The sequence below is a fragment of the Canis lupus genome, chromosome 24, assembly GCF_003254725.2.
Source record: "Canis lupus dingo isolate Sandy chromosome 24, ASM325472v2, whole genome shotgun sequence".
Classification (NCBI taxonomy): domain Eukaryota; kingdom Metazoa; phylum Chordata; class Mammalia; order Carnivora; family Canidae; genus Canis; species Canis lupus.
In genome coordinates, this window is record NC_064266.1 from 35,755,973 (window position 1) to 35,781,955 (window position 25,983).

The following is a 25,983-nucleotide window of genomic DNA, read 5'->3' on the forward strand; positions in this document are numbered from 1 at the left end:
GCTTCTCCCCCTGTCTGTGTCTCTGTTTCTCTCTCTCTCTCTGTCTCTCATGAACAAATAAATAAAATCTTTTAAAAAAAAGAAGAAGAATTTCCCGAGAAGGCAGAGATGTTACTTTTTTCTTTTTCTTTTTTTTCTTTAGATTTTTAAAATTTATTTGAGAGAGTGAGAGAGAATACAAGCAGAGGGAAAGGCAGAGGGAGAGGGAGAAGCAGACTCCCCACCGAGCAGGGAGCCTGACTTGGGGCTAGATCCCCAGACCTCAGGAATATGGCCTGAGCCAAAGGTAGACGCTCAACCAACTGAGCCACCCAGACGCCCCAAGATATTACTTACTTTGGACATCTCTCTTGTGTGGATCTGGGGACCCTTGGTCCGTTTCTTTCAGTGGCTAAACATGTTAGATTGCTTCAAGTTGTATGCAGACTTCTTGTTATGTTCTTCAGAGTTTCTCCCTCTCCTTTTGGGGACAATTTGGACAGACTAGTTTTTATAGCTTTAGCCTCGCCTATTTTGAGGCCACGCATCCACACATTTTTGTCTTTTCTTGCCTAAAGCAAAAAAAGTTTGACTTCACCAGCATATTATGTAGAAAAACATGAATATTTTTTTCAAATTTCTGCTGTTCAGCATTATAGTGGGTAATGTAAGCTGTAAGTAATAACTGAATAGCGGTTTTCTTTTCTTTCTTTTTTTTTTTTTTTTAAGATTTTTTTTTTTAAGTAATCTCTGCACCCAGTGTGGGGCTTGAACCTACACCTGCAAGATCAAGAGTCACATGTTCTACGGAGTGAGCCAGCCAGGTGCCTCTGAACAGGAGTTTTCATCCTTTTTCTCCCCAGTGCCCAGTACAAAGTAGATGTTCTCAGAAACATAACCAGTGTGAAGCAGCTGAGGCAGAGCTGTGCAAACTCTAAGGGGGCCTCACTCTCCAGGTTGGAGTGTGGGCCTTGGGGCATTTTTGTGCTCTGAGTGCCTCGCTTGCCACACACTAATCCATGGTCTGGCTGTACCTTAAGAATCTTTTTTAAAACTTGACTTAAAAAAAAAAAAACTTAAGGGGCACCTGAATGGCTCAATTAAGCAGCTGCCTTAAGCTCAGGTCATGATCTCAGGGTCCTGGGATTGAGTCCCACGTCAGGCTCCCTGCTCAGTGGGAAATCTGATCCCTGCCCCCCCCACCCTCCCACCCCCCAACCCCACTCATGTTCCCTCTCTCTCACTGACTTTTAACTGAGTAAATAAAATCTTCCCCCAAGAAACCCTTAAAACTGGGATCCCTGGGTGGCGCAGCAGTTTAGCGCCTGCCTTTGGCCCAGGGCGCGATCCTGGAGACCTGGGATCGAATCCCACGTCAGGCTCCCGGTGCATGGAGTCTGCTTCTCCCTCTGCCTGTGTCTCTGCCTCTCTCTCTCTCTCTCTCTCTGTGCGACTATCATAAATAAAAAAAAAAAAAAAAAAAAAAACCCTTAAAACTGCTTTATCAGAGAAACTTAAAACCTGACATGATTTCTTAATTAGCTTTTTCTACACTCAGGGTCATTAGTTATTATTCGATGATGGTGAAAGCATGAATACTCTTGACTAGTTTGGCATCACGTGGAACAATTGGTCTGTGTTCAGTGAATCGTGTCTCCATTATAGCTGTTTCTCTGCATGTTCTTACATCTGGAACCTTCTCTTCCAGGCAAACCCTGTTTGCTAGTGCTGACACTGCGTATGTCTTAGCATATTCAATTATCATGCTAACCACAGACTTGCACAGCCCTCAGGTAAAATATTTGAACAAATTATATATTGTAGTGGGTAAATAAGGAGTTTTTTGGGGGGCCATTAGATGTTTTCTAAATGGTTTTTAATTTTTTAAAATTTCAGGTAAAAAATAAAATGACGAAAGAACAATACATTAAAATGAATCGGGGTATCAATGATAGTAAAGATCTACCAGAAGAATATCTCTCAAGCATCTATGAAGAAATAGAAGGCAAGAAAATTGCCATGAAAGAAACAAAAGAACATACGATCGCAACCAAATCTACTAAGCAGAGTAAGGTCTAATGACAAATTATTTCCATTCTAATTTTCAAGGGTATCAGATTGCATGATTAAGTCCCCCAATGATAAATTTAATTTGCGTAACTAGATACCTGAATAGTAAATGTGTTTAAATTATTGTGATTATGTTGATTCTCTCATAATTATAACCATCTTCTTGCTAGATTTGTGATTAGCTACAAGAAGGAATTTAAAATGAGTAATCAAAAAAAAAAGGAGTAATCTAAGAGCTAAATTATCCCCACAAAATATTCCTTAAGACTGCTTTAATGGCAGTGGTGATAGTGCCAACCTTGATGAGAATTCTGTAAGGGAAGGCCCTGTGGCACTATTGGTTTCAGCAGAGTGCAGAGATTTAGAGCACAAGCTGTAGAGCCACACTGGATGCGGGCATGTCCCACCTCCACTACTTACTGGCGATATGTCCCTGGGCAAGGTGCTGAGCCTCCCTGTGCCATATTTTTTCTTCAGTAAAATGGTCATATTTGGAACACACTCATAGAGGACCTCAGGAGGATTTGTGACTTGATCATAAATCTTTTAAAACTGTGCCTAGCCCATAGCGAGCACTCAGTGGGTGCCAGTGGCTGCTGTTAGACTCTCATTTCTTTGTAGGCGTAGCTAGTGAAAAACAGAGACGGCTGCTGTACAACCTGGAGATGGAGCAGATGGCTAGAACAGCAAAAGCTCTGATGGAGGCTGTGAGCCATGCGAAAGCTCCATTCACAAGTGCCACTCACTTGGACCACGTCCGGCCAATGTTCAAAGTGAGTATCTTGAGAAACGAGGACCTGGTTCGTCCTGATTCTGCAGGTGCCCAGCTAGAAGCTAACCAGTGACTTTATCATAGTGAAGAGGGAGGGGAGAGGAGAGGCCAGGTCTGGGTGCTTCTGTCTGAATAGTGACTCAAGTGAGTCCTTCCCAAAAGCTTTTTGATGATACAGAGGATGTACCAGCCGCAGCTATAAGTGCTAGATTGCTGTGGCCTCCACAGTCAGAATGGCTGGTTTGAATCTTGCCTTTGCCACTTTATAGCTCTGTGATCTTGGTCAGCTTATTCAGTCTCTCTCTCTCTCTCTCTGTGTTTATCACCTGTAAAATGGGCCAAACACAGGATTGTGGTTGGGGCTGCTGGGGGATTGAATGAATTAAAAATCATTCAGGCAGAAGAGATTATTTTATTTTGACCTTTCACCTCTGGTCTCAGGGTTATTAGTTTACCAGATGAAATTAATTGGAAGTAAAAGACAGTATCCTGAAGTCTATTTTTAAAATGTCTAGAAAAGACACAGGCTTAATAAACACAGCACATAATTTTTCTCTAAGGTGTTTTTATTACTATAAATATCCTGTCAGTATCCTGTTAGTTAATAATTTCTAGATTTTTGTGAACCTTTATTTCCAGGGAATTCACAGGAAAATTGGAGGAAAAGTAAAGTCTAAATAATTTTAATTAGGAACCTTTCAATAAACTAAGTTTATAGACTATAAATTGCATGTAGGTTTTATGTGCCAATCTCTGATTGGCAACAGCTGCCTGCTGCACTGTGCAAAGAATTTTCTTTTCTTTTTCTTTTTTTTTTTAAGAAGAATTTTCATGCCCTGAATAGACTCAGGAGGGAGTGGGCTCTCTAGTTGATGAGTAATGTCTGCCATGAGCCCAGGGGGATGTAGTGGTGGCACTAGCCACGTATCTATCTACCTTCCTTTTGTATTGAGCTAAATTTTTAAAAACTATGCCTAGGAGCATATTTATAGTGATATATTTGACCATAATCTAGGAAGAATTAACTTATTTATTTTTAAAGATTTTATTTATTTTTTCATGATAGAGGCAGAGACACAGGCAGAGGGAGAAGCAGGCTCCATGCAGGGAGCCTGATGCAGGACTCAATCCCAGGACTCCAGGATCATGCCCTGGGCCAAAGGCAGGCACTAAACCGCTGAGCCACCCAGGGATCCCCCGGAAGAACTATTTTATATTGTGAATGGAGTAGATTGAAATCAAAATAACAGTGAACTTGGCATCCTGGCTGTGCTCATAACTAACAGTATGCCCTCTCAGTGCTCTTTCCATGTTAAAATTCTAGACATTATTGAAACCTTGCTTCCTTCCAGTTGGTCTGGACGCCGCTGTTGGCAGCCTACAGCATCGGACTGCAGAACTGTGATGATACAGAGGTGGCCTCCCTGTGTTTGGAGGGCATCCGATGTGCAATCCGGATTGCCTGCATCTTTGGAATGCAGGTGAGTGGACGTCAGTGAGGCTCCAGAGATGCTGGTAGTCTGTGTTCTTTCAGATTTGGCAAAATTTAAAAACTATTAGACATTTCCAATTAGCCAAAAAGTCTCAGCAAAATATCTACTCTTGCCTGCTAAGAGGAAGACTACATATTTGTGCCTAACAATAGCCTCATTAGGGGGAAAATTGGAGATTTGAACTGTAACCTCCTTTAGTGGGTAGGTGAGGTCTAAGCTATTTGATTGGATTTGGCAAAACAGACTTCCTATTCATCTGCTTAATTTGCCTGCCCGAGTGCTAAGATACTACTTTTCCTTTTAAGATCACCTTTTGTTATAATTTCCTTTATTTCCACGTCTTTTCTGGGAGAAACCATATATTGCAAAATGAGTATGTCTGTAGACTTTTGAATCTTGAAAAACTCAAGCAACTAAACAAAATAGAATTCTCAGATTCTTAGGAAATTAGGAGGCTGTTGGTCCTATGCACCACTTCCTAAGAATTTGCACCCATTTATTTTGAAAAACTCAGATCTTCTATTCTTGTTCATTTTACAGTTAGACTTTTTTTCTGTACCAAGACCATAGGCTTTGACATCAGACGCCCTGGGTTGCAGAACCCAACCCTGCTACTTCTCTAGCCACGTGACATTGGGCCAGCTAACTCCCCTCTAAGACACCCTTGGTCTCATTTACAGAATTCAGAAAATAAGCCTACCTTGCAAGATGGTTGCAGATATTCGAGTGTGTGTGTTTGGCGGGGGGGGGGGGGGGGGGGGGGGGGGGGGGGGGGGGGCAATCTTAGCATTCAACAGATTCCTCTGCTACTCCCTCCAGAGGGAATAGAACCCAGAATTTAAGTTTGAGGTCAGCTGCAAAGGAGCGAGCCGGCTCTCACCCATGTAGTGTATAGGGATGTTCCAGTAGCAGGAGGATACCAGCACGGAATCACTGGTGTGTTGATGTGTGTGAAGCCTGTTAGGTGATGTGTGTACAGATGTCCAGAGCCCAGTGCACACACAGTCCCATAGATATGCAAACGGTCATGCTAAGGGTGGAATCTCAGCGTGCTCTCTTGTTTGGGTTCTGTTGCAGCTGGAGCGAGATGCCTATGTTCAGGCTCTTGCTCGCTTCTCCCTGCTGACGGCCAGCTCCAGCATCACAGAAATGAAGCAGAAAAACATCGACACCATAAAGACGCTCATTACAGTGGCGCACACCGATGGCAACTACCTTGGGAATTCCTGGCATGAGGTGTGTTTCCTTTGAAAGCCTGGTAAATGCCTTTTCTTAGAGGACTCCAGTATTCCTGTGACTCAGTGTCCATCTGCTCTCTTTGGTCAGTTACTTGAGTCAAGCCTAGCTTTAACTCTGGGTTTTCCTTTATCCACAAGTCCTCACAAATCTGAAAGTCAGGTTCTGGGACTGTGGTGGGTATGTTCAGATGCACCACCTCACAGAGCGACCCCATCCCCAGCAGCTCATGTTCACACAGTGCACTTCTGCAGCTTTGTTTTCATGGGAGCACATCAACCTGAGCCCTGATGCACCTCCTGGGGGCTCGTAATGCCACCACATAGATTTAGAAAAAGCTGGGAGCCTGATCTCTCTCCTAGTTGAATCTAAAGAGAAATTTTCAACATTTACAGTAAGCCACTAAGGAGATTGCTGGTGGGTTTATGTTTCTATTTACACAGTATTCTAAGGTTCTCACCTAGGATAATTATGTGTATAAATGTGTTCAAAAAGTCATTCATTGAAATTTTAGTTGTTCTAGGGAAAAGATTTAATTAGAAACAGCCTAGATATCCCAGCAATGAGGGATTGTTCTTTTTTAAAAAAAAAAAAAAAAGTGTGGTACACCATTCCTTAGGGTATTTGAAATAATGTTGCTGAAAGGAGGGACAGCCAGACATATGTGTTCCCCAGTGGAACCCCAGTACCACCTATGAGATGTTTCTGCCACAAACTCAAACTTGAATCAGTTCAAGCCTGTGCTGCAAATTTATAGGGAATCTAGGGGACAGAAGCACATGCTTTTTTTTTTTTTTTTTTCTTTGAAGCACATGCTTTTAAATGGTATCATGAGAATGCAGTTTATAAACTCTATGAGATGAAAGCCACCCCACTCTGCCGGCACCACACCCAAGTGAATGACCAGACTCTTCACCAAATAAATGACAAGAAATAAATGGAATAGGGACCTATGGATTGAGAAAGACTTTTTTTCTTATTTGGGTTTTTTTTTTTTTTTTTTTTTTTTTTGGTTTTTGGTTTTTGAGAAAGACTTTAGAGAAAAAAATTAAAGATGTTATAAAAATGATCTTGGATTGTGGAAAGGTAGTCACAGTATATGAAGTAAAAATTCATTCTGAACTTACACAGAGAATGAGACTTGAACGGATAAAAAAAAATGTTAACATCCTGAGTAATAGAACTATGCAGGTGATTTAGTTCTGCTTTTTTTTCCCCTTCAATTACATTACCTGATTTCTCTGGTGTCTACACATATATTTCTTCTTGCTTTAGAGAGAAAACTGAAAGAGTAGAGGTGAGTGTGTGCAGAGTAGTGGGGACCGTGCATGCCTAGAGGGGAAATGGCTGCCTCCTCCCCCATGGGGTCAAGTTCTTAAGGAGAAAGGCCCAGAGCTGGACTGCTGGGGTCTGGTGTGGGATGCGGGTTCCTTAGTCCCATGACAGCATGGGCATGCCAGGAGGTACAGGGAGGTCCTATGCCAGGCTCAGAATTGCATTTGGCAGGTGTTGAGGGCTCTGTAGGTGTTAGCCATCCTCCTCCTGCTCATTATCGTACATACCTTTGTTCCCTTCCACCCAGATTTTCCTTTTCCGTCACAACCCTGGAGTTTTCCATATTAGAAAAGACAGAGATGGGAAAAAAAAAAAAGATGGAGGTGTATGGGGTGGGGGGAGGGGGAAGGCTGGTTACTTTGGTTTTGGTTCTTCAAGTTATCTCTGTGCCCAGGGTGGGGCTCAAACTCAGGACCCCAAGATCAAGAGTTGAGTGCTCCACCAAATGAGCCAGCCAGGAACCGTTTGGTTATTGTTGTTGCTTTGTTTTGTTTTTAAGAAGCAATACCCTGTTTTCTGAGGAGTCACAATAGGTAGTGGATCAATAAATAGCTGTTTTCTCTCATAGAACTTTTTTTCACCTGGGAGGCATGATCTATGTGGGGTTCCTGCTGGTTGCCAAGTATCTAGCAGCACCTAAAAATGTTAAAATGAGTTACCACCTATTTGATGGTTAGAAACCTTCAGAAATCAGGCTGGAGCCAAGAAGTCCTCGCCCTAAATTGTTGACATACTTGAGACTCTGGCACGTTCTCACCTCTGGAAAAGAAAAAGAGTTAAAAGCAGTTTACTGGTAGTAGTTTAGTAGTATCGTTGTATGTGGAGCAGTCCAGGGAGGCCTTTTCAGTCAACAGGGAGTTTATAAGTAACAATACCAAGCAATGCTCAGCGACATAGTAGACTCCCATACTCTGAGATTGGATTGTAAGATCAACACGCAAGGTAGTTTAAAACTCAGCTTTAGGGATCCCTGGGTGGCGCAGCGGTTTGGCGCCTGCCTTTGGCCCAGGGCACGATCCTGGAGACCTGGGATCGAATCCCACATCAGGCTCCCGGTGCATGGAGCCTGCTTCTCCCTCTGCCTATGTCTCTACCTCTCTCTCTCTGTGACTATCATAAATGAATTAAAAAAAAAAAAAAAAAACTCAGCTTTAGTCAGAAGTTGCCATGAAAATCCCCCAAGAAGGGTTTACCTGGAGATCTCCATGCTATCCCTCGGTAAGTTTCTGGCAGGTTTTCCTCCAGTAGAAGTAGGGATTAATTTCTATTTCTTCAGATAAGCTGCAGTCGAGAGAAGGCTTGTGTATAGGTATATATTCTTCTCAAACCCAGAATGACCCCATGGGGCTGGAAGGTTCAGTGTTTTTTTCCAACTGCACACCCATTCCCGGGCATGTCCTCATTTAGTCAGTTAATCGAATAATAATCACCAGCTGGGTGCTGGGGATTCAGCAGTGAATAAGACAGAGTTCATGCCCTGTTGGTACTTAAGGCAGAGAACAAGCAAATATATGGCATAATGTCAAAAAGTGGTAAATGCTAACGGGGGTTCGGGAGCGTGACCAGGGAGGGGATGGTGGTGGAGAGAGTATGCGTGCCATCTCAGGGACATGTCTGAGCTGGGACTTTAGGCTGGGAGTGAGCCATGGGGAAGAGTATAAGCAACATGTTCTAGGCATAAGGAACAGCAAGTACAAAGGCTCTGGGGTAGGAAACATGTCAAGTTAACGGAACAGCAGGGAGGCTAGTGTTTTGTGTCTGTGGAGTTGAGTACAAAGGAGGTGAGGAGGCTAAATCAGACCAGATGGTGCACTTACTGGGTAATATGGTGGGTGGGATTCTCTGCTCCAGTCAAACAGCTTGTCTTTCTCAAGCACTTATCACATTTGCATAATTAAACATCTATATAGCAAACTCCCATTGTACCAGCTTTTTTTTTCTTTTTTAGGATTTTATTTATTTATTCATGAGAGAGAGAGAGAGAGGCAGAGGCAGAGAAACAGGCAGAGGGAGAAGCAGGCTCCATGCAGGGAGCCTGATGTGGGACTTGATCCCGGATCTCCAGGATCACACCCGGGGCTGCAGGCGGCACTAAACCACTGAACCACCCAGGCTGCCCTATACCAGCTTTTCTTTTGGTTATTTTCTCTTTTCCTTTTTAATAGTTTGGGGAGAAAAAAAAAAGTAAAGTCTGTCTTCTAGGCCTGCATTTGGTGGGTTGCCTAGCCAGGACTAGGCAACCCACTCTGAGACCTTCAGATTATTCTTACCTGAAAAGCTCTGTGTTTCAGAGAGCTCTCAAATGACCAGGATTGCGGTGACCTTTTCAGGCCAGATACGGGAACTCATTTATCATGCATTTTTTCCACTAGATCTTGAAATGCATCAGCCAGCTGGAGCTGGCTCAGCTGATAGGAACCGGTGTGAAAACCCGCTACCTGTCTGGATCTGGGCGTGAAAGAGAAGGGAGCCTGAAGGGCCACACATTGGCAGGAGAAGAGTTCATGGGCCTTGGCCTTGGTAAGACACCAGGCCCCACGGCTGGCCGTCACGGAGTCACAAGTTAACCGGAATGAAACACTTCTTGTCTCAGCAGGACTGTCACGCAAACCATCTCTTCCTTGTGTGCCAGCTGACAGTATGTTTATTAATGGAAGTGGAAGTGTTGCTTTGGCTCTCTTAACTGTGATTAAACTTGAGTAAATGCCTATTTTATCAAAATCAGCAGGGTGCATTACTTTTCTTTCTATCCATATAACTGTACTGGGGGGAGAAGCCATTTGCTATAGAAAGGCTGCAGCTTTAGTACCTAGTATTAGAGGAGTGGGTATGAGTATTTCTAGATTTTTATAAGTAGATTCAACATCTCTTCCATGTTCATTCTCATGAAAGTAGTTATTTCTCACTCAACTGAGAGACCCCCATCAGTGATATAGCAGTAAATAAGGCAAACACATGTGCCAGACTGCATTCTGAGCACTCAGTTCATACATTTTAACTCATTTAATCCTCTTAACAATACAGTGAGATTGGCAGTATTATCTTCCCCATCTTGTAAATGAGGAAGGTGATGTTGGGGTGAAGTGACCCTGAGCAAGACCACGCCTCAGAAAGTGACAGAGGCAGGTTGCAAACCCAGGCTCTCAGCAGAGGGCAGGCTCCTAGGTCCCACATACGCTTTTTGAATAGTACAGGGTAATGGTTAAAAGCACAGACTATGAAAGGAGAAGATTGTAATAGCACCTGCTTCTTAGGATGCATGCAGGGATGGCTGGAGTGAAATCCTAGAAAGTGCGCCGGACATTCAGCAGGTATAAGCCATCCCATCTTCAGGAGCCCAGAGTTAGTGTTGCTTAATTTGTATGTGTTCTCCTAAACATAGGCATTCAATACAATAAAAATGTGAAAGAATATTAAGAAAGGGAGGTGGTGCTAGTAAGGGAGCTTGTATTTTAAGAATAAAAATGTACTTTAAACACCAAATGCCAAAACCTACATTTAATTTTATTCTATCATCAGTTGAGGGTATTTTGTTTTGTTTTGCCTGCAAACCATTTCCTTTTTGTCTCTTGTCTCTGCATATTGATGCCACAGAATACTTTGCTGTAAATACTTGGCTGTTTCTGAAGCAATGTTGATTTTGTGCATTGCATTTCAGGTAATTTGGTGAGTGGTGGAGTGGATAAAAGACAGATGGCCAGCTTCCAGGAGTCTGTTGGTGAGACCAGTTCCCAGAGTGTGGTTGTAGCTGTAGACAGGTAATTCTGTTCTCCAGTGAAGCTGGAATATCTGTCCAGTAGCTTGGCACATCCTCTGTGTATTTAACGGATTCTTAATCTATTTGACTCTTCTAAGTGTTGTGAGCTCTAGATCACTCAAACTAGGAAGTAGCACATGTGATCCACAGCTACTAATAGCCTTCGTGTTCATTTGAATTTGTGACCTCTTAAAAAAATTATAACTTTAAGGTTGTGACCAAATCTTGTCAAAAATGAGTTTTTGCTTGTGCTGATGTTTTAGATTACCTTGTTTCCTTAATAGAATTACTTATTAAAACATTTTAAGTAGAGTTTAAGATGTAAAGCCTATTGTGAGTGTGAGGTGGCCACATTGATTGGATTTCTTTTTCCTCAGAACCTTTCCCTGATACCTGTTTACTTAAAACTTGACCTAAATATGAGAAATATAGGTATTCTTATTTGAAGACATTCATTAGGTACCAGTGCTTAAAATACACATTTTCTAAAATGAATAAACTCGTGAAAAGTACCCTTGAATAATCATGTACACTGTTTATGTGGTTAATGACCTATCCCATGGCATTAAATACAGTGTTGAAATGATAGCAGTATAGAATTTGGGGCAGTGTTTGTATTGTTCTCAGAACAATCCTCTTAGTATTTAAAACTCTTTATTAGTGTATTTTGATTACCTTGTTCCTTTTGCTTCCCTCCAACAGAGATATTTGTCTGTAACATACTTTTGATGGGTTTTCCCCACATTTTCCAGTTAGGTTTAGGCCAAAAGTACAAAATGTTTACTCTTCCATGAACTACACATATTTCTTTTCCGTTACTCTGACCCATCACCATTTTGTGTGCTATTACATTTTTTTAAATTGAGATACAATTCACATACCATCAGATTTATTCTTTTTTTTTTTTTTTTAAGATTTTATTTATTTATTTGACAGCACAAGGAGACAGAGAGACAGACAGAGGGAGAGGGAGAAGCAGGGTCCCTACTGAGCAGGGACCCCAATACGGGACTCAGTCCCAGAACAGTGGGATCATGACCTGAGCCAAATACAGATACTTAACCGACTGGGTCATCCAGGTGCCCCAAGATTTATTCTTTTAAAGTGTACAATTCAGGTGGCACCTGGGTGGCTCAGTCGGTTAAGCATTGACTTTTGATCTCAGGGTCATGAAATCAAGCCCTGCATCAGTTCCGCACTGTACAGGGCATCTTCTTGAAATTCTTTTTCCTCTCCCTCTCCTTCTGCACCTCCCCTCTCTTGCAAACGTGTACACTTTCTCTCAGATAAATAAATATATACCTTTACAATTCAGTGGGTTTTAGTATATTCGTAGTTCTGTGGTCATCATCACTATTGAATTTCACTTGGTCTTAGCCAAAAGGCTGAAAAGCAATTCCACTGAATTTCATAGCATTTTAATCACCGCGTACTTATTATCAGTCACTCCCCATTTCATCCCCTGCCAGTCTCTGTGGCCATTAATCTTCATCGTGTCTATAGATTTGCTGATTCTAGCCATTGTCAGATTGTCCATTTCTCCCTTTCAGTTTTATCTGTTTTGTCTTGTGATTTTGGAGCTTTGTTGTTAGATGCATATATGCTTTTTTTTTTTTTAACAGATTAAACCTTTTGTGTTTTAAAATGTTCTTTGTCTCTAGTAATGATTTTTCAGTCCTTTGTTTTAATTGGTACAGCCATCCCAGTTCTCTTTTGGTTACTTTTTGATATGCTATTTCTTTTTTATTCTTTTACTATCAATTTACTTGTGTCTTTGACTCTAAAATGAGTCTTTCTAGGGACTCCTGGCTGGCTCAGTCAGTAGAGCATGCAACTCTTGATCTCAGAGTCATGAGTTCAGGCCCCACATTGGGTATAGAACTTACTTTTTAAAAATAATAAAATAGGGATGCCTGGGTGGCTCAGCAGTTGGGAGCCTCCCTTCGGCCCAGGGCATGATACTGGGGTCCTGGGATCAAGTCCTGCATTGGGCTCCCTGCAGGGAGCTTTCTTCTCCCTCTGCCTGTGTCTCTGCCTCTCTCTGTGTCTCTCAAAATAAAGAAAATCTTTTTAAAAGTAATAATAAGGGGCTGCCCCGGTGGCTCAGTGGTTTAATGCCACCTTCAGCTTGGGGTGTGATCCTAGAGACCTGGGATCGAGTCCCACATCGGGCTCCCTACATGGAGCCTGCTTCTCCCTCTGCCTATGTCTCTGCCTCTCTCTCTGCCTCTCTCTCTCTGTGTCTCTCATGAATAAATAAATAAATAAATAAATTTTTTTAAGAGAATAATAAAATAAAAGCAAGGCTCTTTAGACAGAAGATGGTTGGATCATGTTCATTTTAGTCCATTCCACCAATCTCTTCCTTTGTATTAAAATGTTTCATCTATTTAATTGCTGATGGGTAGAATTTAGATCTGCTTCTTTTTCTTTTTTTATAAATATGTTATTCCCCCATTCCTTCCTTATTACTACCTTATGTGTTAAGATATTTTCTAGGGTACCATTTTATTTTCCTTGTTTCTTTTACTGTATTTTTTGAGTATTTTTCTTACTGATTACTTTGGGGATCATGATTAATAACATCTTAACTTTTAACATTCAACTTTGAATAATGTTCATGTAATTTGAATAGTACGAAACATTGGCTCCTGTACAGCTCTATTCTCTGACCTCTCCTTTGTGCGGTCACCATACAAGTTATATGTTTCCACATATTTGCCTATCAACACAGATTTAGGATGATAACTTTTGCCATCCTCAAGTCAGATAGATAAAATGAATTACGAACAACAAATATGTATTTCCCTAGGCACCTTTACCAGTACTTTTTACCTCCTCAGATACTTTTGCATTATTGTCTATCCTTTCAAGGAGAACTTTAGTATTTCTTGTAGGGCAGATCAAGTTAGCAATGTTATCTCAGGGTATTTTAGTCACTCCTTCATTTTTGAAGGTTAGTTTTGCTGCATATAGAATTCTTGGTTTATAGTCTTTTTATTTCAGCACCTTGAATATTATATTCCACTGCCTTTTAGCCTCTGTTGTTTGTGAAGAGAAATCAGTGCAGTGATGAGTCTGCTCTCTTACTACTTCCAATATTCTCTCACTCCCTGGCTTTCAACATTTTGGTTATTATATGTCTGTATGTAGATCCCTTGAGTTTATCTTATTGAAATTTATTGAGCTTCTTAGAAGTGTAGATTGTTGTTTTTCCTCAAATTAGGGAAGTTTTTAGCCATTATTTCTTCAAAAGTTCTAGCTTGGCATCTGGGTGGCTCAAGTGGTTGAGCATCTGCTGTTGGTTCAGGTCATGATTCTGGGGTCCTGAGATCGAGTCAGGACCCTGTGTCTGCCTGTGTCTCTGTCTGTCTCTCTCTGTGTCTCTCATGGATAAAAAAATAAAATCTTTAAAAGAAAAAGTTCTGGGGATCCCTGGGTGGCTCAGTGGTTTAGCACCTGCCTTCGGCCCACAGCATAATCCTGAAGTCCTGGGATCAAGTCCCACATCGGGCTCCCTGCATGGAGCCTGCTTCTCTCTCTGCCCCTCCCCCCCGTATCTCTCTGTATCTCTCATGAATGAATAAATAAAATATTTTTAAAAATAAATAAACTTTAAAAAATAAGTAAATAAAAGAAAAAGTTCTTCTAGCCTCTTTCTTTCCTCCCTTTTTAATACTCCTCTTACGTACATATCTGTATACTTGGTAGTGTCTCACAGGTCTGTGTGAGATTGTCTTTTTTTTTTTTATTCTTTTCTATCTTCTTTCATCACATTGCATAATATCCTTTGACCTGTCTCCAAGTTCACTAATTCTTCAGTCAGCTCAGAACTGCTCTTGAGCCCCTCCAGTGAATTTTTCATTTCAGCTTTATAATTTTCAACTCTAGAATTTGCCTGGTTATTTGTTATTTTTTAGAATATATTTATTGGGGTGCCTAGGTGGCTCAGTGGTTGAGCGTCTGCCTTTGGCTCAGGTCATGATCCCGGTATCCTGGCGGGGGGCCCTGTGGGGAGCCTGCTTCTCCCTCTGCCTATGTCTCTGCCTCTCTCTCTCTCTGTCATGCATGAATAAATAAAATCTGGCAGCCCCGGTGGCGTAGCGGTTTAGCGCCGCCTGCAGCCCAAGGCGTGATCCTGGAGACCCTTGATCCAGTCCCACGTCAGGCTCTCTGCATGGAGCCTGCTTCTCCCTCTGCCTGTATCTCTGCCTCTCTCTCTCTCTCTCTCTGTCTGTCTGTCTCTCTGTCTCTATGAATAAATAAATAAAATCTTTAAAAATATTAAATAAATAAATAAAATCTTTTTAAAAAATACATCTATTTAATATTCTCTATTTGTGAGACATTGTTCTTCAGTTCTTTGAACAATCTTAAGATAACTAACTTTAAAACTTTAGTCAGTTCAGTATCTGGTCTCCTTAGGGACAGGATCTGTTGTTTTTTGCCTGTGAACAGGCCATCGTTTGTTTCTTTACATGTCTTTTTGGTTAAAAACATATTTTAAGGGCAGCCCCGGTGACGCAGCAGTTTAGCGCCGCCTGCAGCCCGGGGTGTGGTCCTGGAGACCTGGGATCGGGTCCTGCGTCGGGCTTCCTGCATGGAGCCTGCTTCTCCCTCTGCCTGTGTCTCTGCCTGTGTCTCTGCCTCTCTCTCTCTCTCGCTATGAATGAATGAATGAATAAATAAATAAATCTATCTTTAAAAAAACTGATATTTTAAAAAACACTGTAACAGGTTTAGATGTCCGGTTGCCCACCACCCACCTAGGGTTTATTGTTGTTGTCATTACTATTTGTTTGTTAAATGACTTTCCTAAACTGTGTAAAGTCTGTATTCTTTTTGCATGTAGCCAGTGTCTCTGCTCCTTGGCTTTAGTGATCAGCTAAGAATTGGATAGAGACTAAGCACCTGGCTGGCTCAGTTACTTAAGCATCAAACTTTTGATTTTGACTCAACTCATGATCTCAGGGTTGTGAGATCAAGCCCTACATCAGGCTCCATGCTCAGCATGGATTGGCTCAAGATTCTCTCTCTCTCCCTTTCCCCCTACTACTACCCTCACCACTCACACTCTTAATTAATTAATTAGTTAATTAATTAAAATCTTTTTAAAAAAAGAATTGGACAAAGATTTCCTGAAATGCCTGGGACTATTACGTCCACCAGCCTTTGCTGAGGAGTTTCCATGTACGTTTTGGGGTGCCCCTTTGATCCTCAGACAGTTTAAAACTCCACCTTTGCCTTCATTTCTTGCTTGTGTGACACCTTAAGGCCAGCTAAAGATGAGAACTTAGGGCCTTTTCATGTCTTTCCTGGGTGTGTGCAAAGCCTTATACATGTTATCGCAGTCTAGATTGCCAGGAATATGATGGAGCTTTTTAAACCCTCCTGTGGGTGTCTCATTCCCAGCCTTTCCTTTAAGTTTTTGACCAGGTCCTGTTTGTCCCAATTGTGACTGCCACCTCGGGTAGCTGCAGCATTCAGCATTTACTACAGATGGCTTTTAATAAAAGCCTCAGAGAAAAGGCTGTTTGTACTGAATGAGGTCTGAGTTAAAGACAGATCTTGGAAATGGAAGTTCCCTGGGTACTGCCAGGCAGGTCAAATAGTGTCAGTTCTCAGAGACTGGTGTTTTCGGGGGAAATCCAGGACTGTTGTTTTCTCTCCTATGGAGCTAGCTTGCGGGTTTCACAGTTACTGTGACTTTCAAAGCTGTTGGTTTTCAATACTTTTATGGAGCAGAGAAGACACTAATGGAAATAGGCCAACTTAAAATATCATAATGATCTCTATTCATACCAAGATCTAGCCATTTTTCTTGAATAAACATTTTATTTTTTATTATTTTTTTTAAAGATTTTATTTATTTATGAGAGACTGAGAGAGGCAGAGACATAGGCAGAGGGAGAGGCAGGCTCCATGCAGGGAGCCTGATGTGGGACTCGATCCCAGGACTCCAGGATCACGCCCTGGGCTGAAGGCAGATGCTCAACCACTGAGCCACCCAGACGTCCCTTGAATAAACATTTTATTTATCAGCCTTTGGTTATTTCCAGAGTTCAGTCCTAAAAGAATTGGTTTTGGTTTGGTTTTGTTTTGGTTTTTTTTTGCTAGTATTTTTTGTTCATTTTACTGAAGAGCAGCTTTTTGGAGGCACTCACTCTCACTGTTGTGACATCACATGCTGTTACATTTTAATCTCCTTTCCTCCTTCTGATGTGTCGCTTTTTCTTCCTACCATTATAGCCATTTTATCTCTCAATTCATTGATCAGTTTTGTACCTGATCTTGGTTTTGTCTGCCTCAATCATTTATTTTAGTGGAAGTGCCAGATCTGAAATATTTCCTTTTTGCCTTTTCTTCAGTGTTTGAAATCGGAATGCAATTTCCAAATCTAACTTTTATTTTATTGTGTCTGGAATTGTCTTCCTAGAATTTTTACTGGATCTACCAGACTGGATGGGAATGCCATAGGTATGTATTTGTCACTCATGCATGACAACTACAGAGTCCTCTTGTTGTTACTGTCTGGCCATTACTAATTAAGCCTCGCATGTGTTGTTGGGTCTGGCCTGTAGTTGACTTTGTCCGCTGGCTGTGCGCCGTGTCCATGGACGAGCTGGCTTCCCCCCACCACCCCCGCATGTTCAGCTTGCAGAAGATTGTGGAGATATCATACTACAACATGAATCGGATACGACTGCAGTGGTCCCGAATATGGCATGTGATTGGAGATCACTTCAATAAGGTAACTCTTCAAATTCAAAAACCACTCTATTGGTGTCCAGAAAAAGGCAGGCAACTATATTCAAAGAAGAAGTGATTGAGAGTTTAAATATCTATACAGATTTCCCTGCTATACAAAAGTAGAACATTCCTGTGAAACCTTTCATAAGCCTAAATGGTATAAAGCAGAGAGGCAGTTACTACTAATTTATATGAAAACAGTTTTGGGCATTCACAAACTTCCAAAATAACCTTTCCTGGGCTTTTCTGATACCTTAGGACACATCTTGCTCACAATGCACAGAATTGAGATAAAGCCCAAATGCTCACTGATAACAGTTCAAAGCTCTGGTGGCTTGATGCTGGGATGCTGAGTGGAGTTCCGGGGAAGGGGCTTGGCAGCACCACTCTTGCTGCTGGGGCTCATGCTGCCCCTGTAATGACTCGCTGCAAAACAAATAAATGCTGAATGTTATTTTCACTTTTCACCTTTTTTTTTTTTTTTTTTGTAAAAGTAAAACTCCTCTTTGTTTTTTGTTATTGTTTTTTTTGTTTTGTTTTAAGTGAAAATAGACACTAAGGTAGATCTTTCATAAAAGCAAAGCAGTGCATGGGCACCTGGGTGGCACTGTCAAGTAGACATCCAACTCTTGGTTTTGTCTCAGGTCGTGATCTTGGGGTCATGAGATTGAGCCCCGAGTCCAGCTCTGCACTCAGTGCAGAATCTGTGCAGACTCTCTCTCCTTTTCCCTCTACCCCTCCCTCCCACATAAGCGCTTTCTCTGTCTTTGTCTCTCAAATGAATGAATAAATCTTCTAAAAAAAAAAAAAGAAAAATGGTGCAGTGTGACATTGCAAGAAGCAGAGGATACCCATAATTCGTTTCCCTGTGGAGCATATTTACATATTGCTAGAATTTACAGAGTATGAAATTAAAATTTTAGTGGAATTAAAAATACTTTAATATTCCATATCCAGGATATAGGCTAACACCACAAGAATAATATAGCCCCTGGACAAACTGGTGTTTGAACACATGGCAAATCCTCCTGGTATCTTATGAGTGACCAAAGATTAAGTTACATTTTATATAGTTTCACTATTTTTTTTTTAAGATTTTATTTATATATTCATGAGAGACAGAGAGAGAGGCAGAGACACAGGCAGAGGGAGAAACAGGCTCCCTGCAGGGAGCCCCATGCAGAACTCAATCCCTGAACTCCAGGATCATGCCCTGAGCTGAAGGCAGATGCTCAACTGCTGAACCACCCTGGTGTTCCTATATAGTTTCACTGTTAATGTCACTGCTTCATATATTCTGGCTTTCATTGCCACCACTCTTCTGAAAGTTACGTTGAGAAAAGCAACATTTATTTATGTATTTATTTTAAGATTTATTTACTTACTAATTTGATAGCGTACATGTACACACATGCTAGTCGGGGGGAGGGGCAGAGAGAGATGAGAACCCCAAGCAGACTCCCTGCTGAATGTGGAGTCTGACTCAGGGCTCAGTCTCATGACCCTGAGATCATTAACTGAGCTGAAACCAAGAGTAAGACACTTGGCCCACTGAGCTACTAAGTATTAGAATACTAATACGTTTTTATATAAGAAACAAACTAGGGATCCCTGGGTGGCGCAGCGGTTTGGCGCCTGCCTTTGGCCAAGGGCGCGATCCTGGAGACCCGGGATCGAGTCCCACGTCGGGCTCCCGGTGCATGGAGCCTGCTTCTCCCTCTGCCTGTGTCTCTGCCTCTCTCTCTCTCTCTCTCTCTCTCTCTCTCTCTCTCTCTCTGTGACTATCATAAATAAATAGAGAAAAAAAAAAAAAAGAAACAAACTAGAGGGAGATGCCTGGGTAGCTCAATGGTTGAGCATCTGCCATTGGCTCAGGTCGTGATCCCAGGGTCCTGGGATTAAGGTCTGCATCAGGCTCCCCACAAGGAGCCTGTTTTTCCTTCTGCCTATGTCTCTGCCTCTCTTTCATGAATAAATAAATAAAATCTTTATTTTAAAGCTAGAGATTTGTGTGTTCTAAAACTGACAACTACTGAGAAAAAAACAAACTATACTTCTTTCTCTCCACCAGAGGTTTCATTGGGTATATATAGGCATATACACACATATATTGAACAAATTTTTAAAAATCGGGACATATACGTAGTATGTGTGTGAATGTATGCATCTCTGATGGTGTTAACTTCTTAAAGGAAAAGTAATAGCTTAATAGCACTGTTTCAAACCAAAACACACTGCATGATTTCAAAGCAGTTTTTTCACTCTGAAACTTACGTTGTAAGTTGAGATGAGAGTTGTAAAACAGATGTTTAAAAGTACTGTGAGTAAAAAACAATTTATCTAAAAGAGAATTGCTCTCTCTCTAGTGAATGGAAGAAACTTATAAAAAGAAGCAGTTTGCCACTAGGCTATAGAACAAGCAGTAGGATGCTGGTGAGCAGTTTATAGCATCTGCCAATTTCTGTGGTGTAAATAACCCCCATAGCTAATTTGAAGTTAGCACTATGATATCCCCGAGGGCGGATTGACAAAGCTTTGAGCACCATTGGCTCTTGTGAGCAGCTGCCAGCCTGCTCCAGGGTCCCACTGAACTGAGACATTGCCAAATGCAGTCTTGCTTCTGACTTGGTACATCAGCTAATCAGAGTTTTTTGTTTACTTTGTTTCTTTATCCGCTCAAAGCCAGGTACCTCCCAGCGCACCATCTGTTTAACAAACCATGTGAGGGCCTGGTTCCAGGTCATAGAGGTCACTGCTTCCTGGAGTTCACCCACATTTAATGATGAATGTCTGATGAATGTCTGGTGAAGGGTCAGGCAGTGTAGTATGTCATGCCTATCTGGAAGTGACCTTTTATCTGAACCCTCAGGGAGGACACAGCCACGAGAGCCTACACATGACCCAGAGCAACTGTGTGTTGAGTGAATGGTAGCACTGTCTTCTACATAATCAACTTGCTTAGCAACTATCTTTCTCACTATTCTGGGTAAATAACTTAGTGGACCAGTTGATGTAATTGATGTGAAATTGTTTGAGAAAGGGAATGTGAACCATTACCATTACTATACCTTATCCTATGTTCTGCTCCAAGCCTGTGACCACTGAGCTGGAGGAAATGTTGCTCATTTATTCCACGAGATGTTTCTTTCTTTTTTTTTTAAGATTTTATTTATTTATTTCTGAGAATACACAGAGAGGAGAGAGAGAAGCAGACACACAGGCAGAGGGAGAAGCAGGCTCCATGCAGGGATTCCAACACGGGACTCGATCCTGGGTCTCCAGGATCACACCCTGGGCCAAAGGCAGTGCTAAACTGCTGATCCACCTGGGCTGCCCCCATGAGATCTCTCTACGAGCAGCTGTGGAATCCTTTTTTCTCTCAGAATAATAATCCAGAAGTGCTTTGGTAAACATTTCTCAGCTCTTCAGAGTCCAGATTTCATGTTCAGTGGAATTACCTTGAGAGAGAGAATATCAGTGTATACAAGTTACTTTTCTTACCTGCAGTTCTGTTGTCAAGACTGTTGAGGTGCCAGCTCTTGGTTATCTGTGGGCCACTTGTGGACAGGCTTGGGATATAGGCTGGCACAGAGTAATTAGACATTTCATGGCTGTCACCTTCATTACCAGTGTCCATTCCATTTCAGAGCCATTAAGCACAAAGTTGTAGAAAACTCATTTGCCCCCTCTGGGGCTTTTCATTCATTCTACCACCTCAGGAAGATTTTCTCTTCCCTCTGGGGACTGGAACACATAATAATCTCATACGTTTGAAGAAGTGGATGGCTGAGTACAGCTGTAATTTAGCTTAGGATTCTAGCAAGGTCTTTGAAACTGTCCCATGTTTCTCTTCTAAAGTAGGGCACATCTGTGTCCTGGGGTGTGCAAAACTGCACGATAACGTTTGGCGTGTACTCCTGCTGCAGGAATTCCTGAATCCTGATTTTTAGGAGAGGAATATTCTTTTTATTAGTATTTAATTAAATGAACGTTACATGAACACCTTAAAAAAAATTTATTGCTAAAGCCACTTTTGACCATCATCACTCCCCACTTGGACCCTCTCCAAAGCTAATTATTACCAGTTTATGTATCTTCCCAGACGTTTTTCTATGCACCTGTATATGTATATATGTATAGAAACATTAATAGGGGATCCCTGGGTGGCGCAGCGGTTTGGCGCCTGCCTTTGGCCCAGGGCGCGATCCTGGAGACCCGGGATCGAATCCCACATCAGGCTCCCGGTGCATAGAGCCTGCTTCTCCCTCTGCCTGTGTCTCTGCCTCTCTCTCTCTCTCTCTGTGACTATCATAAATAAATGAAAATTAAAAAAAAAAAAAGAAACATTAATAATATTGTCTTGATTTATTTTGCTCTCTTGAAAAACATAATTAGTATTACACATACCATTTTGCAACCTCTTCTACTTAGCAAGAAATCTTGAAGATTTAACTATGCTATTAGTATGTATGAATTCTTCTTTTTTTAATTTTGGTAAAATACACAAAATTTTTCATTTTAACAATTTATAAAATTTATAATTTATTAGTGTTAAGTACATTCACATTGTGTGTGACAGATCTACAGAGCTCTTTTTTCCATCTTGCAGAACTGAAACTCCAAACCCATTAAACACTAGCTTTCCATTTCTTCCTCCTCTTCCCAGTATGAATTTGGCTACTCTAGGAACCTCATATAAGTGGAATCATGCAATATTTATCCTTTTGTGACTGGTTTCTTTCACTTGGCATAATGTCCTCAAGGTTCATCCATGTTGTAGCATGTGATAGAATTTTTTTCTTTTTTTTTCTTTTTAAAGCTAGATCCCCCAGGTCCCTTGGCAGGGGTTCTGGCAGGAAACATCCCCTTGCTCTGCTTATTAGGGGATTCTTCTTGAGGAAAAAGTCTGAGAAACAGCAACCAAATATATACCATAACTCCAGTCTCTAAAGTAGATAAAACAATAGATAAGTACAATTTTAAGGAAATTGAAAAGCCTCAATATTTATGGTGACTTTTTTGAAGCTGGTGATATTCATTTATAATCATTTTCTTCAGGCAACAGATATGAGCAAGCATGAAAAGGCTTTATAGAGACTTTAAAGTCTTTTGGCCGCTCCTCTATATTTTTGAATAAAATGAATTAGCACACAAGGAACTGTTTAGTGGGTATAGAGTTTCAGTTTTGCTAGAGTTCTGGAGATGTGGTGCAGAACAATGTGAATGTACTTAACACTCCTGAACTGTGCACTTTAAAATGGTTAAGATGGTAAGTTTTCTGTTTTACATACATTTAGCCACAATCTTTAAAAAAATTAAATATAACACATTTTGAAAGCTCTTTTAATTAAATTTGCAGTCACCATGAAAGTTAAAATTCCACAGGTCATGGCCAAGAAACACCTTTTTTTTTTCTCCTTTAGTGTGTTTTTCCAGAGCACTTGTTTTGAAGGTAGACTATCCATTTTTGATGTTCAGAAGGCCACATCCACAGTTGTATTGTACTGTGCTTATCTCCCATTCCTGCTCAGGTTGGCTGTAACCCCAATGAAGATGTGGCCATCTTTGCTGTTGACTCCTTAAGGCAACTCTCTATGAAGTTTCTCGAGAAGGGAGAATTAGCCAACTTCCGTTTCCAGAAGGATTTTCTGAGGCCCTTTGAGCATATCATGAAGAAAAACAGGTATGTGCATTGTTCTGGAAGACCCTTGGTCAAATTCCCTATTGGAGGCCTAAAACAGACCTCTAAGTTTAATCGCTAAGATTTGTGTGTGACCTTTCCCAGACAGATTACACCACCACAACTAGTAGAAACTTGCCATGCGTCCTTACTGGGGTGGATGCTGAAGTTGTTCAAAGAAAGCCACTGTGGAGGCATACTAAAACAAGGTCAAGAATTATGTGACCCATCATTTCTGCCCCAGGGGGATGATAGAAGAGATCAGGACAGCTGTCCCTCTGAAGCGCTCACCCTGTTCATTTGTTCACTTGACCTGTATTTATTGCAGCCTTCCAGATGCTAGGTACTATTCTGAGTGCCAAGTATGCAGCACCAAGGAAAACAGTCAAAAATTCCTGTTTTCTTCTGGCCCTGATTTAATCATCATCGCGGCTGGGTACACCAGTGTTCATTTTCATAGCCTCTTTACCTTTATATGTGTTTAAATTTTCCATAATGAAATTGAAACAGTAAATCCTTGTTTAGGGGCCCCCGCATGGCTCAGTTAGTTAAGCACCTGCCTTCAGCTCAGGTCGAGATCCCAGAGCCCTGGGATCGAGCCCTGTGTGTCCGGCTCCCTATTCAGCGGGGAGCCTGCTTCTCCCTCTGCCACTCCCTATACTTGTGCTTTCTCTCATTCTCTCTCTCTAATATATAAATAAAATTTTTAAAAATCCTTATTTATAGTCCAGTGAGATAGATGGACAAGTAAATAAATGTTTAAATCAAGGTAAGGAGATAGAAGTAGAAGCATTCCTCTATACAGGGCAGACACCCAAGATGCATTTGGTAAATTGACCCTTAAGGAAAGTGTGGAACAAGCCAGGAGTGACTGTATGTGGTCTTGGGAAGAGTGTTGTGAGCATAGGGAAGAGAAATAAAAACCTTGCAGCAGAGTATTCTTGGCCTAGATAAGGAGGAGCAAAGAGGCCAAGGTAGCTGGGCAGAGTAAACAAGACAAAGTCCTGGAGGATGAAGCCCTAGTGGTAGTAGAGTGCCTAGATCATGGAGAGCTGTCAGCCTTAGTAAGCACTTTGCCTTGTTCTCTGTGAAAGAAGCCATCAGAGGCTTTTGAGCAGAGAAGTGAAATGGTCTGACATATGTTAAGGGATGATCCTGCATTCATCCATGCAAAATGGAAAGCCAGTGTAATTATTCAGATTTGGACCAGGGATGTGAGGCACCATGGGATTGGATTCTGCATACATTTTGAAAGGAAAGCCTACAGCACGTGCTGATGATTAAGGAATTAATTTGAAATAAAGCAAAACTTTGTAAGTCATACAAAATATTTTCTTAAAAACCAGATAGCACCTACAAGAATGTTACAGTCAATATTGGTACAGCCACAACATAAAATACTGTGCAGCTGTTAGATGTTCACATTGTTTATGACACAAGAAATACTTAATAAAGGTTTAGTCAGGGACGCCTGGGTGGCTCAGCGGTTAAGCGTCTGCCTTCTGGCTTAGGGCGTGATGCTGAAGTCCTGGGGATAGAGCCCCACATCAGGCTCCCTGCGTGGAGCCTGCTTCTCCTTTGCCTATGTCTCTGTTTCTCTCTCTCTCTCTCTCTGTCTCTCATGAATAAATCTTTAAAAATAAATAAATAAAGTTTTAGTCAAAAGGGCAGGTTATATAGTTGTAAAATATAATAATAAAGACCATTGTTTGAATCTCTCCATGTGAAATATCATGCTGTCACATAAAGGAGGTTTTTGTTTTTTGTTTTGTTTTGTTTTGTTTTTTGAGATTTTTATTTATTTATTCATGAGCGACATGGAGAAGCAGGCTCCCTCTGGGGAGCCTGATGTAGGACTAGATCGCAGGACCCCAAGATCACAACCTGAGCTAAAGACAGTTGCTTAACCACTGAGCCACCCAGGCGGCCCTTTTTTTTTTCCTTCCATTGTTTTTTTTCTACATTTTCCAGAATGTTTACTGTTATTACATTTTGTTTTTAACAATCAGGCAAAAGCATTTTACTTTTTTATTTTTAAATAGGCACTATGCTCAACATGGGGCTTGAACTCACAACCCTGAAATCAAGAGCTGGATGCTTAAACGACTAAGTCACCCAGGCACCCTGAAAAGCATTTTTTTTTTTTTAAAGATTATATTTATTTGTGAGAGAGAGAGAGACTGTGAGTGGGGAAAGGAGCCTAGGGAGAGAGACAGGCAGACTCCATGCTGAGCATGGAGCTCAGCACAGGGCTCAGTCTCACAACCCTGAAATCAGGAGTCAGATGTTTAACCAACTGAGCCATCCAGGCACCCCCCCCCCCCGAAAAGCATTTTAAACAGCACATATAGTAGGACGCCTGGGTGGCTCAGTTTTATGAATGTCTGACTCTTGATTTCGGTTCAGGTCATGATTTCAGGATCCTGAGATTGAGCCCCATGCTGAGCACACTTAGTGGGGAGTCTACTTTTGAGATTCTCTCTCTCCCATTGCCACCCCCCCCCCCCAATCCCACTCATGCTGTTTCTCTCTCTCTCTCTCAAATAAATAAATCTTTAAAAAGTCCGGGACGCCTGGGTTGCTCAGTGGTTGCACATCTGCCTTTGGCCCAGGGTGTGATCCTGGGATCTGGGATTGAGTCCCCACATCAGGCTCCTTGCAGGGAGTCTTTTTCTCCCTCGTACTGTGTCTGGCACGCTCTCTCGCTCTCGCTCTCGCTGTGTGTCTCATGAATAAATAAAAATCTTAAAAAAAAAAAAAAAAGTCCATGTGGTTTTTCCCAAAGAGCTGCTTTTCTTCCCCATGCGGGAAGCAATCATGAATTTGCTTATGTTAGGTATTAAAGTCACCTAGGTATGTAGTCCGTTCTTTGTTATCTGTGGGTGGCATATTTACTTTGTGAACTTTTAGC

The 25,983-nt window shown here is 41.5% G+C and overlaps 1 protein-coding gene across 4 annotated transcripts in view; it reads left to right on the forward strand.

The window, feature by feature from the left end:
* The window catches only part of ARFGEF2 (ADP ribosylation factor guanine nucleotide exchange factor 2), a 99,359-nt gene that overhangs the window by 46,030 nt on the left and 27,346 nt on the right, over positions 1 to 25,983 (forward strand). For all 4 annotated transcript variants that reach the window (XM_025470353.3, XM_025470354.3, XM_035705915.2 and 1 more), the window contains exons 17-26: positions 1,688 to 1,772; positions 1,876 to 2,047; positions 2,671 to 2,822; positions 4,174 to 4,302; positions 5,392 to 5,550; positions 9,258 to 9,405; positions 10,544 to 10,643; positions 17,079 to 17,119; positions 17,224 to 17,393; positions 22,924 to 23,075. In XM_025470353.3, the coding sequence (XP_025326138.1) occupies positions 1,688 to 1,772; positions 1,876 to 2,047; positions 2,671 to 2,822; positions 4,174 to 4,302; positions 5,392 to 5,550; positions 9,258 to 9,405; positions 10,544 to 10,643; positions 17,079 to 17,119; positions 17,224 to 17,393; positions 22,924 to 23,075 (1,308 nt within the window). The remainder of the gene's footprint in view (positions 1 to 1,687; positions 1,773 to 1,875; positions 2,048 to 2,670; positions 2,823 to 4,173; positions 4,303 to 5,391; positions 5,551 to 9,257; positions 9,406 to 10,543; positions 10,644 to 17,078; positions 17,120 to 17,223; positions 17,394 to 22,923; positions 23,076 to 25,983) is intronic.